Source organism: Rhipicephalus microplus, chromosome 9 (genome assembly GCF_043290135.1).
Source record: "Rhipicephalus microplus isolate Deutch F79 chromosome 9, USDA_Rmic, whole genome shotgun sequence".
Taxonomy (NCBI): Eukaryota; Metazoa; Arthropoda; class Arachnida; order Ixodida; family Ixodidae; genus Rhipicephalus; species Rhipicephalus microplus.
Window position 1 is genome coordinate 4,177,934 of NC_134708.1, and position 14,448 is coordinate 4,192,381.

Consider the following 14,448-nt stretch of genomic DNA (forward strand, 5'->3'; position numbering starts at 1 on the left):
GAAATTTTTCTGGTTTTTACAGTTGAACCTCTTTATAAGAGACAAATGGGTATAAGAGACATCAGCGTGCTAACAGTAAGTAAAAGACGGGTATTATAAGAAAATACATACAAGGTACCTTGCTTATGAAATACATGTCATATAAAAAACGAAAATTGCTGCCCAGAGCATGCCTCTTACAAAGGAGTTTAACTGTGTTATTCTGAGGTAATGGAAATTAACTGTAAAGCTCTTCCATCCTCCCTGTCCTGTCTGAGCTTTGCATTTGCCTCAGTATTCTGTGAGCAGTGAGCAGCTTGTCCCAACTCGTTTACAAAGTGCGTCATTTTCTGTTCCACCGTAAGCAAAAGCTACGCCTCAGCACCTACTGCTATAACTTGAGGCCTTGCTCATAAAAGCACCTCGTTAGTATCAGTTAGTGTGTCATTGCAAACACTTGCAGAGTCTGAAGACGAGGACGAAGCAGATGAGAAGCCTGCCACGGATGGAAAAGCGTCTGCCAAGGTTAGCGACTGCACAGAGCCCACGGTGAGCTTGATCAGCCTGACTACGCCCACTGCAGGACAAAGGCCTCTCCCATGATCAATCAATCAACTCAGTCTTGTGCTTCCTGCTGTCACATTATACCTGCGAACTTTTTAATCTCATCAGCCCACCTAACTTTCTGTCTCCCCTTCAAGCATTTGCCCGGCGCATGTCCATTTCTTCATCCTGATTTCAACTATGATATCCTGAACCTGAGTTTGTTCTCTACCCACTCTGCTCTATGATATCCTGAACCTCCGTTTGCTCTCTATCTGCTCTGCTCTCTACTGTGTCATAAGGTTGTACCTACCATTTTCTTTCTCATTGCTCAATTTAAGTTGAATCCTCTTTCTATGCCTTCAGGTTTCTGCTTCATAGGTAAGTACCGCTAAGATGCAGCTGTTATGTAACTTTCCTCTTGAAAGACTGCCATGCATGATTTAAGAATGCTTGCTGAATGTGCTCCATCCCATCCTTATCCTTCTAGTATTTCACTCTTAAGGTTCTTCTGATTTACTGACCGTAGGGGTAGAAGTGCCGTATCATTTTGCGCCCCCCTGTGCCAATCTGCATTTCCACTGCTATACTGCTGATAAATGCGTCGCTGTGCCTAAAGGACTGGAAAGAATCACATAGTTCTACACTGTGCAGTGTAAGGGAGTGCAGTTTCAATGCAGTGGAGGCTGTGCCAGGATGTATGCATCGCCACCAGCCTGTTGCTGCAAGTAAAATATTGTTGCTGATCAGTCAAGCCTGTACCATTCTGTCTTACCGTGATTGTGCTTGCCTGTTCATAAGTTTAGATGACACGACACCTTGTCAAAGAGAACAGGTGCTCAGCAGCCCAGGCTGGAGATGTGACTTGCTGCTGGGTAGATATGTTTTTCTTGTTTGCGTCCCCTCCCCAGTAAGTGCACTATTTATGCCACTAAGCACACTGTTTACATTAAAAAAAAAACTTGATATGGTGTGTTTAGTGACGAAAGTGCTGCTCCGACGTGTCTTTAAGGAAACTGCAACCAATAACCATGTGATGATTCAGTGAGCCTAAACAAAACCAAAAAGAAGCTGTATACCATCATCCTGGTATGGCACCATGCAGCTTGCATATAGCTGCATACCAGCAATTCAGAATTCGACAATAATTGGCAGTATATATTGTTACGGGAAGGAGACTGACTCAGAGGGGTAGTCACCGATGTATTTTCAGCCGGTGAGGCGAGCAGCGCCAGCCACACAGATTAGCTCGCGCCAGTCTATCTCCTTCGTCTTCAGCTCCATGCACTGGCACGTAGCATGACCCCCGGCGGCGGAGGCACCGGTGCTTTAAAGGTCTTTATCTGACGCATTATTGTAGGGCTTGATCCGCGAGACGTGTACGATATCACTGGGCTGCATAGTAGATGATGATGGACAGGTGGGGCTGATCTCGTAGGTGACAGGTGTTACTTGACGCAATATACGGTAGGGTCCCGTGTAATGAGAGAAGTTTTTCGGATAGGCCCAGCCGACGATGAGGGGACCAGAGTAAAACGAGGGTACCGGGAGCGAAATGTACGTCTCTATGTTCCGCATCGTACCGACGGCATTGGTTGGTTTGCGACGCCATCAGCCGAGCGCGAGCGAGCTGACGGGCATGATCGGCTCGCGCAATCGCGTCGCGGGCGCACTCGCTGGTATGCACTACAGGAGAAGCCCAAGGACTGCAGGATGGCTCAATGATGTCTTTGGCGAGCATTTTGTCGACCTCACTTTGGATGATGTGACGCTCGGCTGCCGACACTCGATATGGACGCCTATGAATAGGATGCTCATTACCAGTGTTTATGCGGTGGCTCATGCCGGTAGCTTTCCCCAACGGACGGCCGCTGATGTCAAAAACGTCGATGTAGGACAGCAGAACCCGGTGGAGCTCGTCAGTCTGCTGCGGCGTTAAGTTGGAAGCGATCATCGAAGTAATAGGGCTGTCGGAGCAAGTGGCAGATTGATGTTGAGCGTAGGGGTCAGAAGGGGTGCCCATCGCGAAAACATCTACCGCATTGTCTTCTAAGGCGTAGAGCAACGCCAAAGAGATCACTTGTGGCAAAACTTGAGGTGACAAGCTAAAGTTGACAACTGGGAGGCACGTAGAACTTCCTGCGACGGACAGAATGGTGTGCGGTAATGTAATGCCACAGCTTATGAGGACATCGGTGATAGGCGTCAGAACATAGTCAACGTCGGGAAATGGTGGTATTGAGACGAGCTCTATGTAGGTCAGGGTCTGTGGAGGGAGGCGCGCGTGTCCCGTTGTGCAGAGACGACTCGGCCGTTGTGTAAGAGGTTCTGTTGCGGGCAAGTGTAGACGGAGCGTACTGGTCGAACAGTCTATGAGGGCAGAATGCGCGGACAGGAAGTCGAGGCCTAAAATTACGTCGTGGGGGCATTTATCAAGGACGGTGAAGAGAACAACTGTGTGTCGATCGGCAATGCTCACACGAGCGGAGCACATTCCCACGATAGATGCTATTCCACCATCCGCAACACGGACGAACTGAGTGGTCGCAGGTGTGAGAACCTTCTTGAGCTTGCGGCGAAAATCACTCGTCATCACGGAAAGTTGGGCGCCGGTGTCGACAAGAGCAGTGACATATACGCCGTCTACTTGTACGTCTATGAGGTTCCGTTTTGTCGGTATCGTCAAAAGGGGATTTTCGGTCAGTCCGAGCGATGCAGCGCCACCTCCGGGGGCTGCAACGCTTAGTTTTCCGTCGGGGAACCTCGGGGGAAGGCGGGGGAAGATGGTCGGCGGGGCTGTGGAGAACGAGACTGGTGACGTTGGGGGGATGGAGAGTGGGAGTAGCGTGGTTCAGAAGCAGGTTCCTGGGCAAAATGGTCGCGGCTGGTCTCATGGCGATAGGCAGGACGTGCATAGAAGGGGCGAGAGGACGGTTGTGCAGGAGGACCCCAGCGACTTCTGCAATGGCGAGAAATGTGCCCGATTCTGTGACACGAGAAGCATATCGGCTTGTCGTAGTCTGTTCGCCATGCGGACGGATTACGGAACATTGAGGGAGAGCCGGTCGGGAAGGGACGTGCAGGCGTGTATCGAGGCTGGTAGTCGGTGCGGGGAGGCGGTGAGATAGAGTGAATTCCCAAGCTGGCGATTTCCTGCCGGACGACTGCTTGAATGAGAGGCAACGTAATTGGCGGAGAGGGGTCGGGAGACGTTGGTCCCACCTTAGCTGGAGCAGCCGCTTCAAGCTCCCGCCTGACGATTCGCGTCAAGTTGTCACAGGTGTCTGGTGGATGATGTGTCGAGACACGAGGACGTCGCAGTGGTGTTCGGGAGGCGCTGGAACTGATGGGAGATGCGTCTGCTTTTAACTTGTTGGAACCGGCGGCATGCTTGATTGATCGCATCAACAGATGACACATTGTTGAATACCAACAAGTTGAACGCATCGTCGGCGATACCCTTCAGGATATGCGCAACCTTTTCAGGTTCAGATATATTTTCCTCAGCTTGGCGGCATAGTGAAAGGACAGCCTGAATATAACCAATGTAGGGCTCCGTGGAAGATTGTGCGCGAGTCGACAACTCATTTTTCGCAGCTTCATGACGACCAGAGATGTTGCCAAAAAGCTCACGGATCTTTGCCTTGAAGCTGTCCCAGCTTGTTATGCCATTCTCGTGGTTATCAAACCAAACACGAGGGGTTCCGTCGAGATAAAAGATGACGTTTGCCAGCATAAGAGTGGGATCCCACCTGTAAGTGGCGCTGACGCGTTCGTAGAGGCGTAGCCACTGGTCGACGTCGGAACCCTCGCTGCCCGAGAACAGGCCGTGGTCTTTGAGCGCGGGAAGCGTCACGAAAGTTGTTGCGGGCGCTGGGTTGACAGGTTGGGCAGAAGAGGGAGCGACCGGAGAGGATGTAGCCGAGTCCCGGGTGGTCATGTTGTAAGCCGCGAGGGAGCGTCCGCTTCGGAGTTCCGTGGTGAGGACGGGGATCGCACAACTCCACCAAATATGTTACGGGAAGGAGACTGACTCAAAGGGGTAGTCACCGATGTATTTTCAGCAGATTAGGCGAGCAGCGCCAGCCACACAGATTAGCTCGCGCCAGTCTATCTCCTTCGTCTTCTTCAGCTCCATGCACTGGCACGTAGCAATATATATATATATATATATATATATTGTGCTATAGCTTTGCAACTGACAAGCAGACCATATTGGTGAAACGTATGTGACATTAGTTTGATACACTGATTATTAATACTTTTGAAGACTTTCATGGGTCACTCATTACATTTACGACTTTCACCTCATTTATGGAGCAGGAACTGACATTTTAATGTGCATAGCTCATTCAGCTGTTTCTTTACTTTTGTTGCTGGTTATTTCAGTGAACAATGACATTGTTTTGATCTCGTATAAACTGGTGCTTGCGGCTACCTTATGGTTTTGTTCTGAGGCGGCTGTGTGTTGGGGCACCCAGGAAGAAGACATCAAGGAGCTGATCCGGAGCATCCTGGATGGGGCAGACTTGGAGGAGATCACCATGAAGAAAGTCATTCACGAGGTCAGCTATGCGCTGTGTTTACTATGAGCCCACTGGATCGATTTTTTTTTTTTTCTTGCAAATTGTGTCCCAACTAGTGTGTTCTAAGCAGTGAGCTAAATCAGTGTTCGTAATGGTTGCGTCGTTGCAGAGCTATATTTTTTTAATACAATTTAGAATATTCTTAAGCATACTGTGTGCCATTTTTGTTGTTATTATTTTTGTAACTTTGCTTTGAAGTATTAAAAAAATATTTGAAAAGTAATCTAATTTACTCTGCTCCCAAAATTTTGCTATTCACACAGCTCTGCCTTTGTAACAATCCTCATTCATTGAATTTCATATGATGGAGGTGTTGCACTGAAGCCTCGTTCAGAATAGCCTAAACTGCACTCAAAGACCGATTTAATGAACCGGGATATAACCAATTAACTATGAAAAATAGTTTTGTCATAGAGAGTGAGACTTGATAATTATTATGAGCCAGAGCTCACTCCTGTATAACCTACTCCGTTATAAGCAATACACGAGGTGGTATCAGGTAATCACCTTTTTTGTAGAAATTACCAGGGCTGTGCAGTCAAATATTTTTCGAATATTGTATGTGATTAGATTTGCAATGGAACTTTTTATTTGAAACTACTCGAACTTCCAGAAGGCAGATGCAGTCAATGTCGAATTGAAAGACCCCTTCAGATTTTCAGTGTGCTGTGCCTCATCACACACTTGTACTGTTGGAAAGCTGCCTTTGAGGCTCTGCTTCGGGTTTATATGTATTGGCTGAAAACGCGCTGGTTACAAAATGGAGATAATAGATGTGGCAGAGGTGGGGGTTCAATCAATGCTGTTTTGGACCTAAAATTTGCCCTGCAAGTCTGCTAAATCAGATGCCAAAAAATGAAATTTCAGATGAGGCAGATTTGGAAGTCCAACTTGAATGGAGCACCCTCTTGTCTGCCAAATCAGTTTTGGCGCCCCGAGAGGTTGAAAGAGGAACCCTTGCACATAAATGGAACTCTGCCTCTGCTACTATGAAACACCAGTGCTTCATTTACCTTGCCAAAAGAAATGTTGCTTTCTCACGTAAACATGCCTAGAAATTCTGCAATTTCACTTCAAACTATTTAAAAAATACTTTATTTTATTTGCACTCATAATTTAATATTTGAATATGCTTTGCACCCAAAATGTTGCTATTTGCACATATCTTGAAATTACAAATGAAATATTTTTATTTATTTAATAATTAAGTTAATGGAAACTGGCCATAAGAAAAATGTAAAATTATTGCAGCACTTGCCTGCCTAAACAGGCCAATGAATGGGAACCAACAGTCAATGGCGCAAGGGGAAAATTGCCTCCATTCAGGTCTGCATGTCTAGCAACACACATTATGTCTCACGGAAGTAGGTCCTACCAATTCTTGATAGCGCTCAAGCAGTCATAGAAAGAGCCCATGAGTAACACGGAGCTCTTGAAAACATGTACCTTCAAAACCCCGACTATTGTTACAGTCCTGGTAGCCATTACAGGAGTTTCAGTCTTCATAATTTGATTTCCTTCCTGAAAATCTTGCATAACGACACCCGTGAGAAAAACGTCTGGTCATTACACACGAGAGGGTATTGAGCGAAATAAAAGTATTGAGGGTATGAGACGGTTTTCAGACTGGCTTGCTTGTAGAGTTCTCGAGAATTTCTTCAGTAATACTTGAAGTGATGAACATTGTTGAGCAATGCCCAAATGAAATGTCAGAAAGAGCGAACAATTATGAGATCCTGAAGCATCGGACAGTGCGCCACATGCTATTCCATTGTAGGGAAGTGCAAGCAAGCACTGTTTTGCCACTCATGTAGTTCTTGTCCTCTGCCACGTGTTACTAAAGTAGCCATAACAATAGTGCATTTTTGTCAGCAAGATGGTGCATATATTCATACACCTTGAAAGCTCATACCGTATTTACGGGCATAATTTGCACACCTCTAACATTTTGCTAGCTTTTCGGAAGAACAATATTTACTCACATATTTCGCGCTCCCCGACCCGCCCGAGCCAGCTCGTCGGCGCGCACGCACCTTTCGACAGTTCAATGCTTCGGCCAGGTGCGCGCTTCACCGAGCAGTCAAACAGGCCGGAGTGCAAAGTTCCTTCTTCCGAGAAATTCCCCTGTGCTAGGGCTTCCTAGAATTGAAGGGTTGCCGTAGCTGCCTTAACTGACAAGGCGTAACTGCTCGAGCGTTTGCCTTCTTCTATCTCACAATCTCTAACTCCACGATATTTGGCGAGCACGCTCACGTCACGGCATGGACGACTTTCTGCAACAGAGACATGTGAGGGCCTGCCGCGCCAACTGTTCCCCTTGTTGTCTACGTCCGCGCTGCATCGCACGCTTGGTCCATTTTGGAAGTTTATGTTTCGCTATCCGGCCGATGCGTTTTGAAGGTTCCTTTGTGATGTGCTACAGTAATTATATATATACGGCGAAATTAAAGCCCACTTTTGTAAATTTCACCTAAGAAAACGGGAAGCATGCCGCTGCAAAGCACTTCATGGGGACGTACTTCAACGTGTCGACCGGCGCGATTGTTACGCGAGAAAGCAGAAGAGTGTGCGCTTTCTAATGCAACTTTCCTGCCATCGAAGAAGGCCTTTTCACTTATGTGCGGATGCTTAGTTCTTCCGGTATCGCCGTGTTGTGGGCCCTATAGTTTCTGCCAGCATTGCCGAAAGAGCTTCAAGAAAATGGGGCGCTCAAGGCGCTCCACGGAACCGAGGATGATGCGCTTCGGGAGGGCGGTAGCAGCGGCTGCGACGATGATTCCCAATCAGACTTCGCGATCATTGGTTCCCGCTAGACTGCGAGTGAGTACGTGCTAATTCTTTCAAAATTAGCAAGTACAATTCGTTCATGGTTCACTTTATTTCTTCTTTTTTTAAAGTGTATATACTGAGTGCGTTAGGACACAAAATTTCGTATGGCTCGACAAATCGCCACATGATTTGCGTACCACCTTCTCAACGCCCCAATATCACGAAAAAAGTGTGCAAATTGTGCGCGTAAATACGGTGTTTGTGCTTTCTATTTCTTCTGGATGTCTGACTAAAAAATGCATGTATTTATACAATCCTAGAATAGACTGCGTAGTTGTTTGCCCTCTAAGCAGAGTGTTCTTACAGGTCTTCGACAAATACCCCAACCATGATCTGTCTGGCAAGAAGGAGTATATCAAGTCAACAGTACGATCGGTAAAGTAGTTTTGAGTAACATTTATCGGGCAAGTATTGGTATTTTTAGACAGAAAAAAAAAAAGCAGGTAAAAGTGTGCTTGATTGGGCTTGTTGGTAGAACAGCACTGTAGTGTCTGTGTCACTGTATCGTCCCATCTTAAGCGCTATTTTTATTTTTTGTAGATTCGAGAAACATGCCCTTTGCATACACTACAATAGATGATAATTGTAAAGCTAGCCTTCGTGCTATGTAGTTTGTCCTACTAATGTCAGCTAACCACTTGCTGAAAACAATGTATTTAAGCACAGTTTGCTTGTGCTATGACATGAGAAATCTAGACTCTGCTGTCTTGATATAGGCATGCATAATAGATTTGTGCTATGACACTATATGCTAAAATGAAAAAATAATAGACGAGCGTTAACACGAGCAGTTTGGACCTCGTCTCCACTTGAAGCACGACCGGTGCCACCATTAGTAGGGCAAATGTGCATTACGGAGAAGTAAGCATGCGGATTTGGAAAATGGTCTTATGTTATCACCTGTTGCTCATCATGCCGAACAGTTAGCCCTGTACTTTGATTTAAAAGAACTTGATACACCTGTAAATGTGTGTACAGAGAACCAAAGCTGACAATGGAGTGTTGACAACACTGCCCTGCGTCTCTGGCATCAAGCTCTGGGGGAAATTGGGAATAGATGCAGCAGAGGGCTCAGGCAATTCAGTGTGTTTCGCCGCTACTGGAGCACATGAACACACCTTCTGCAGTCGGTGCGGGAACTTTGGCGCTATGCCGTCAGCTTGGTGTGCTGAAACAAGACACTCGCTGTGTCTCGTTTCAGCAGCCTCAGGAGCACGCACTCGCGTGTTCCCTTTCATAAAAATTGACACTGTGCACGCCAGGAATTTCCAAACATTGGTATGTGTAACCTGTGCCTTTTTTTTTTTTTCCCCAGCTCATCTCGTGATTGGGTTATGCTTGAAGTCCCTTCAACAGTGCTGAGCAAGGGATGGTTCAACAGGAGTCTTTTTTTATCCTTTTTACCTAGACTGACGCAGCTGCCTTGACAGCGGCACACATATGTTGACAGGCTGGTTGGGTTCTGTTGGCTGTGTGCGAAGAGCAATTTTACTAGTGGCAGACCGAATGTTTCTACGAAGAACAAAATGAATTCTCTTCCTTCCCATCTTTGCAACCCAGCATGATAGGGTGAAAGTTGAGCACCGACTAGTTTTAGTCGTGGTCATTTCATTTCTGTTGTGATGGGGTGAAAGTTGAGCATCGACTAGTTTTAGTCGTGGTCATTTCATTTCAGTTATGTTGTGCACTCATGCTGTTTTTTCGTTCAAACTTCTCTGGCTAAAAGTTAACTGCGCATTTTTTTGTTGTCACCCAAGCTAGATCTTGACTTGAAAAGCTTCCAAGTCTAAGTGTGCACAAGCCTAGTATCCGTACTCTGGTGTTCACATTATTTTATCCAGTGCATTGTATATAAGCCATTCACTCATTGTTGGTCTGCTGCAGTTTTAGAAGTATAGCCTTTTGAAGGGATGGCACAATGGCATTGCTCAGCCACAATGACATTGCTCGGGGGCAAAAAAAAATATTTTAGTGCATTGTGTAATAGTTTTAGCAGCCACAAAGCCTTGTTAAAATGCCTGCACTCGTATCACTTTTGCGAGCGGAAATAAAGTGTTTTTCATTTTGCACATCACTTTCATCATTTTTATTGCACTTATGTGGGCATGGCAGCACAGCAAAGTGGGATTTACGCGCAATGGGAGCTTGTCCCTTCTTCGTACGCAAGAAGCCCCATTGTTATCTGTGAGATTCACGCCAAAGGCCTAAATCGCACATGAACAATGGAAACAAGTCGTATTGACGATGTTGTGAGTTGCTGCCAGCTTGGATGAGCATTTCCTCTTTACTTTAAAATCATCATATACAAGGTGCCCCTGCTATTTTTAGCTAGAGTATAAAATATGCCGACACATGCAATTACGCCGCGACCAATTGCATGTTGCTGACCGTTGCCTGGAGTCAGTCATACTATTTTTTGTGTTCTAAATTATTGCTCAGTTAGATCTGTCTAATTTAATAACTTTTGGAGGAACGAAGATGGATAGAAAATTTCAATGAAAACGTTGTAGATTGGTTTCCAAAACATACGATTGAACAGTGTCAAACATTGTAGTATCTGTTAATTAGTGTTTTTTTGCTAACTACAAATGCCCGCAAAATACAAAAAAATACCACCTGACAGACCTACTGTCGCGCGTGATGCTCTCTAACATTCCGCCTATAAACAATACGCTTCTCTCGCACCGATTCATGACAGCGATAAGCAGTCACAGCAATTATCACTTTTGTGGCAGATAGCAAAACGTGTTCATTGCAAAGCCACCACCATCGTTGCGGCCCTGTCGAGACAGCACAGTCAAGCAAATGCTATGGTCATTCATTATTGCCGAAGGTTTTAACAGTATGCACACTAGTGAACTTCTACAGGTTACAGTAAGATTATAGTGCCTAGAAATATATTCTAGACACTGTAGTAAGATAAACGCCTGTTACCTTTTTTTTTTCTTGTGCTGCCCTCTGTTGTTTCGGTTGGGCCTTTGTAAGGCCTTATACAACTGGTATAGCCAGCCTTCGAGATCCAAAAACGTTTCGCGACAATTGTGTAAAGGGTGCATGCGCCGTGGCATGGTGCACCCATCTTTTCCTTACAGTGTACTGTAATCGGGAATTGGAATGGACGAAGCGGCCGCACCGTAGCTTGGTTGATTCTCTGGCATGTGACAGTAGCAGCGGCACTGTAGTCCCGTGGTACTGAAGATCTCGGGAGCGTTTGCATAGGAGAGCGGGTGCCGTAGCCTGCCAAAACATGTAATAGCTCGTTTTTTAGCGTGTTTAATGCGTTTCTGAGCCTTTATCAATGTATATACGCCTGCTGCGCGCCATGGTGCACGGGTAAATATGCAGGCACGCAGAAATCGGGTTGAGACATTCACTGTTTCAGGAGCCAGCCAACCCACACAAAAAAAAAACATGTACATTCGGAACTTGGGTCTGCGCAGACCCGCTTAGCTTCTTGCTAAAGCAGCCCTTTGAGCTGCGCAACACCATAGATGGCTACTGGCAAACTACAAAGAAAGGAATATTAAAACCTTGTGCTCGTTTGGTCGGCAGTTTCTACAATATCTAGAGCACTGCTCATATGAGTCCACATGCGCTCGATTGTTTCACGAGAAACCCGAGTATAACATTTATATCAGTGACAACTCAGTTTTCGTATGCAACAGTTGCGAAAGATAATAATTAATGTTTTCTGAAAGGCTTATTCTTTTTTTAACTGCGTGCTTTCACGCTTATTTAGCTTGGCTGCGAATGTGTCAGGACGGGCTCCTGCATACCTAAATGATTTCGGTCGTTTTAATTGTGCCCAGCTCGATGCTTTTATTACGAACAAACTCGTAAAGTTGTAGCGATCACGCCTATACCTAGTTTTTGGAGGTTGGTGGACTTTTTTCGATATTATCTCACTTTTTCGTTCAGCCCCCGCCGCTTCGAATCAAACGCTAACTGCGTTTCAGCTGACACGGCGCGGTGCTGCTGCTGCTCCGTCCGCCTCTTTTCTCTCTTGTGCGGACATTGAGGCTGTGCAGTGATGGAAGTGGATAGAAGGCTTCTGACTCCCAAAGAGCTCGCTGAGGATTCTGGATGGCAAACAGTTGCTGCTAGGCGCTCCCGAGACAAGTCGGCGTCGTCAAGCAAGTTGGAGCTGTTTCCACAGGTGCTCACCCGAACGACAGTGTGGCCGCCCAGGGTTGCCGAGACAGCGGGAGGGCTAAAATTCGCATTATTTGCGGCAGAGGAATGCCTCTACTGCCTAACGATGAAGCGAAGATTATTGTCAGGCTGATTGGAGGTCTTGACATCAGCAAGGTAGGCCTGACAGTTGTGGCCGAGGCCATATGGACAGCGGTCGGCATCGACTTTGGGTCGTGGGACGCTGACACTATGTGCCCGAATTTCCAACAAAACATCATGGTCGTCAGTACATCCTGCAGGGAGAACGCGATTCGTTATGCCAAGGTGGAATGCATTGATGTTGGGGGTCAGCAGCACAAAGTCACCGCGTACGAAGCGGCTCCCGATTCTACGTGCCAGGGCGTCATCTGTGGCATTGCACCGAGTGAAGGTCTGGCAGAGCTCGACCTCAAGATAGTAAACTCAAAGAACCCGCTGGCCCTGAGGTCCAAACGACTCAAGAACACAGGCATCGTGGTTGTGGTCTTCGACAGCTACAAGGTACCAAACTACGTCTCGTACGAGGGTACGCTCACCTGGTGTACCTTGTATAGAAAACAAGTAGAGGTGTGCTATGCCTGTGGCCGTCTTGGACATCGAGCAGACGTGTGCCCCAGTCCAGACGACACCATGTGTAGGGGATGCGGCGTTGCCAATCCAGATAAGAACCACGTGTGCGACCCCAAGTGCGGACTCTGTTGTGGCCAGCACCTTACCAGCGCCAAGGAGTGCAAGGAGAGGTACCAGATGTCGTACCTTGTGAGACGCAGACGCGCAGGGGAATCCCGTAGAAATAGAACCGTCTCCTGCCTTCGCTAAGGAAGACCGCCACTTCTTGGCCCAAGCTGGTCACCACGGAGCCTGCGGATGCTCCAGGAGCGCCTCTTCATTAGTTACCTCCCTGCCTTCCGGATGTCGTTCGAGGTACAGAAGCAGATCCAGGTCCAGGGGCAGATCTGGATTCAGTAGTCGTTCTGGGCGTCGTTCCAGGAGCCGTTCTGCCTCCAGGACCGGGTCCGGTTCTAGTAATGGCCAGCAGAAGAGGAAGCCGACCCTTACATGGGCCGACAAAGTTCGTGGTGGCAGCGAAACGGGACCTTCTCGGGGCCCACGCGACCCACCCCCAGAGCAAGCTAGGGACGCCGAGGTAACGTGCCTTCAGAAGGAAAATGTGAAAGTAAAAGAAATGATCAAGATGGCTAGGGAAATGACCAAAATTAAGAAATTGGTTATCAGTCATACGGTTTAAGATACAGCTTCGCCACCGTCCCCTACCGAAGTACAGATTCCGGCTAGCGCTTTTAGCCGTGGCCCTTAAGCGCAGGGCACTTTTCAATAAGGAAGAATCAGGTGCTCAAATAATGAGATTAAGAGGGTGTTGTCCCCGCTCACTACAAGTGCACAGTAGTTACAGCAAGGTTCAGCACTGGTGCAAGTTGCCTTAGGTTACCCGAGGAGAGGCCTAGGTGCACTGGTCGATCGAATGCCTGTCCGGAATTGGACGAAGATTTCACCGTGGAGGAAGTTAGGCAAGCCATTTTTGAACTCAATGGGAAATCTGCGCCAGGTCCCGAAGGCATCACCAATAAAAATGCTGCGGAATCTCTACGATGGTTCAATCGAGTACCTCACAAGATCAACGAGATGTGGAGAAACGGCAGCCCCCCAGAAAAATGGAAGACCGCCACGACCGTCCTGATCCCCAGACCAGGCAGGACTCCGAATATTGATAACCTCCCACCCATCTCTCTTACGTCCTGCATAGGGAAAGTGGCGGAGCACGTTGTCCTCAACCAATTAAACCGATATTTGGAAGACAACGTCTATACTCACAACATGATTGGCTTCCGAAACGGCTTGTCAACGCAGGACGCCATGAAGATGATCAACCATCTAATAATTGACGTCCGTACTAGAGACACCAGGGCCTTGCTCGCACTCGACCTCAAGAAGGCGTTTGACAATGCTCTCCACTCATACATCCTGGCTTTCGTGGACCTCGGGCTGGGCCCCAAACTGTATAACTACGTCCGTTCGTTCTTGACCGGGAGGAAAGCGAAACTACAGATGGGTGACTATGTCTCTGACGAGGCGCTACAGGGCCCATGGCGTACACCGTAAGGCTCGATCATTTCGCCCTCTCTATTCAATATCTGCATGGTTGGCCTTTCGACGAAACTGGCCCAAGTCGAAGGTATCAGCGACATCTACGTTGACGACATCACAATCTGGTAGACCGTGTGGGAATTGAGGCCTGCCCACTGCCTTTGCGCGGGCTTTGCCGCCTCTTTCTCCGCTCTCATGTCCCGACATGTCTCCCTTCCTCCGCTGTCTGCAG

General features: G+C 47.3%; 1 protein-coding gene across 2 annotated transcripts in view; it reads left to right on the forward strand.

Moving 5' to 3' along the window:
• Window positions 1-10,006, forward strand: part of LOC119163343 (uncharacterized) — a 59,399-nt gene extending 49,393 nt beyond the window's left edge. For both annotated transcript variants that reach the window (XM_037415324.2, XM_037415325.2), the window contains exons 9-12: window positions 443-528; window positions 5,004-5,087; window positions 8,244-8,312; window positions 9,253-10,006. In XM_037415324.2, the coding sequence (XP_037271221.2) occupies window positions 443-528; window positions 5,004-5,087; window positions 8,244-8,312; window positions 9,253-9,264 (251 nt within the window). In that variant the 3' untranslated portion in view covers window positions 9,265-10,006. The remainder of the gene's footprint in view (window positions 1-442; window positions 529-5,003; window positions 5,088-8,243; window positions 8,313-9,252) is intronic.
• The last annotated feature ends 4,442 nt before the right edge of the window (window positions 10,007-14,448 follow it).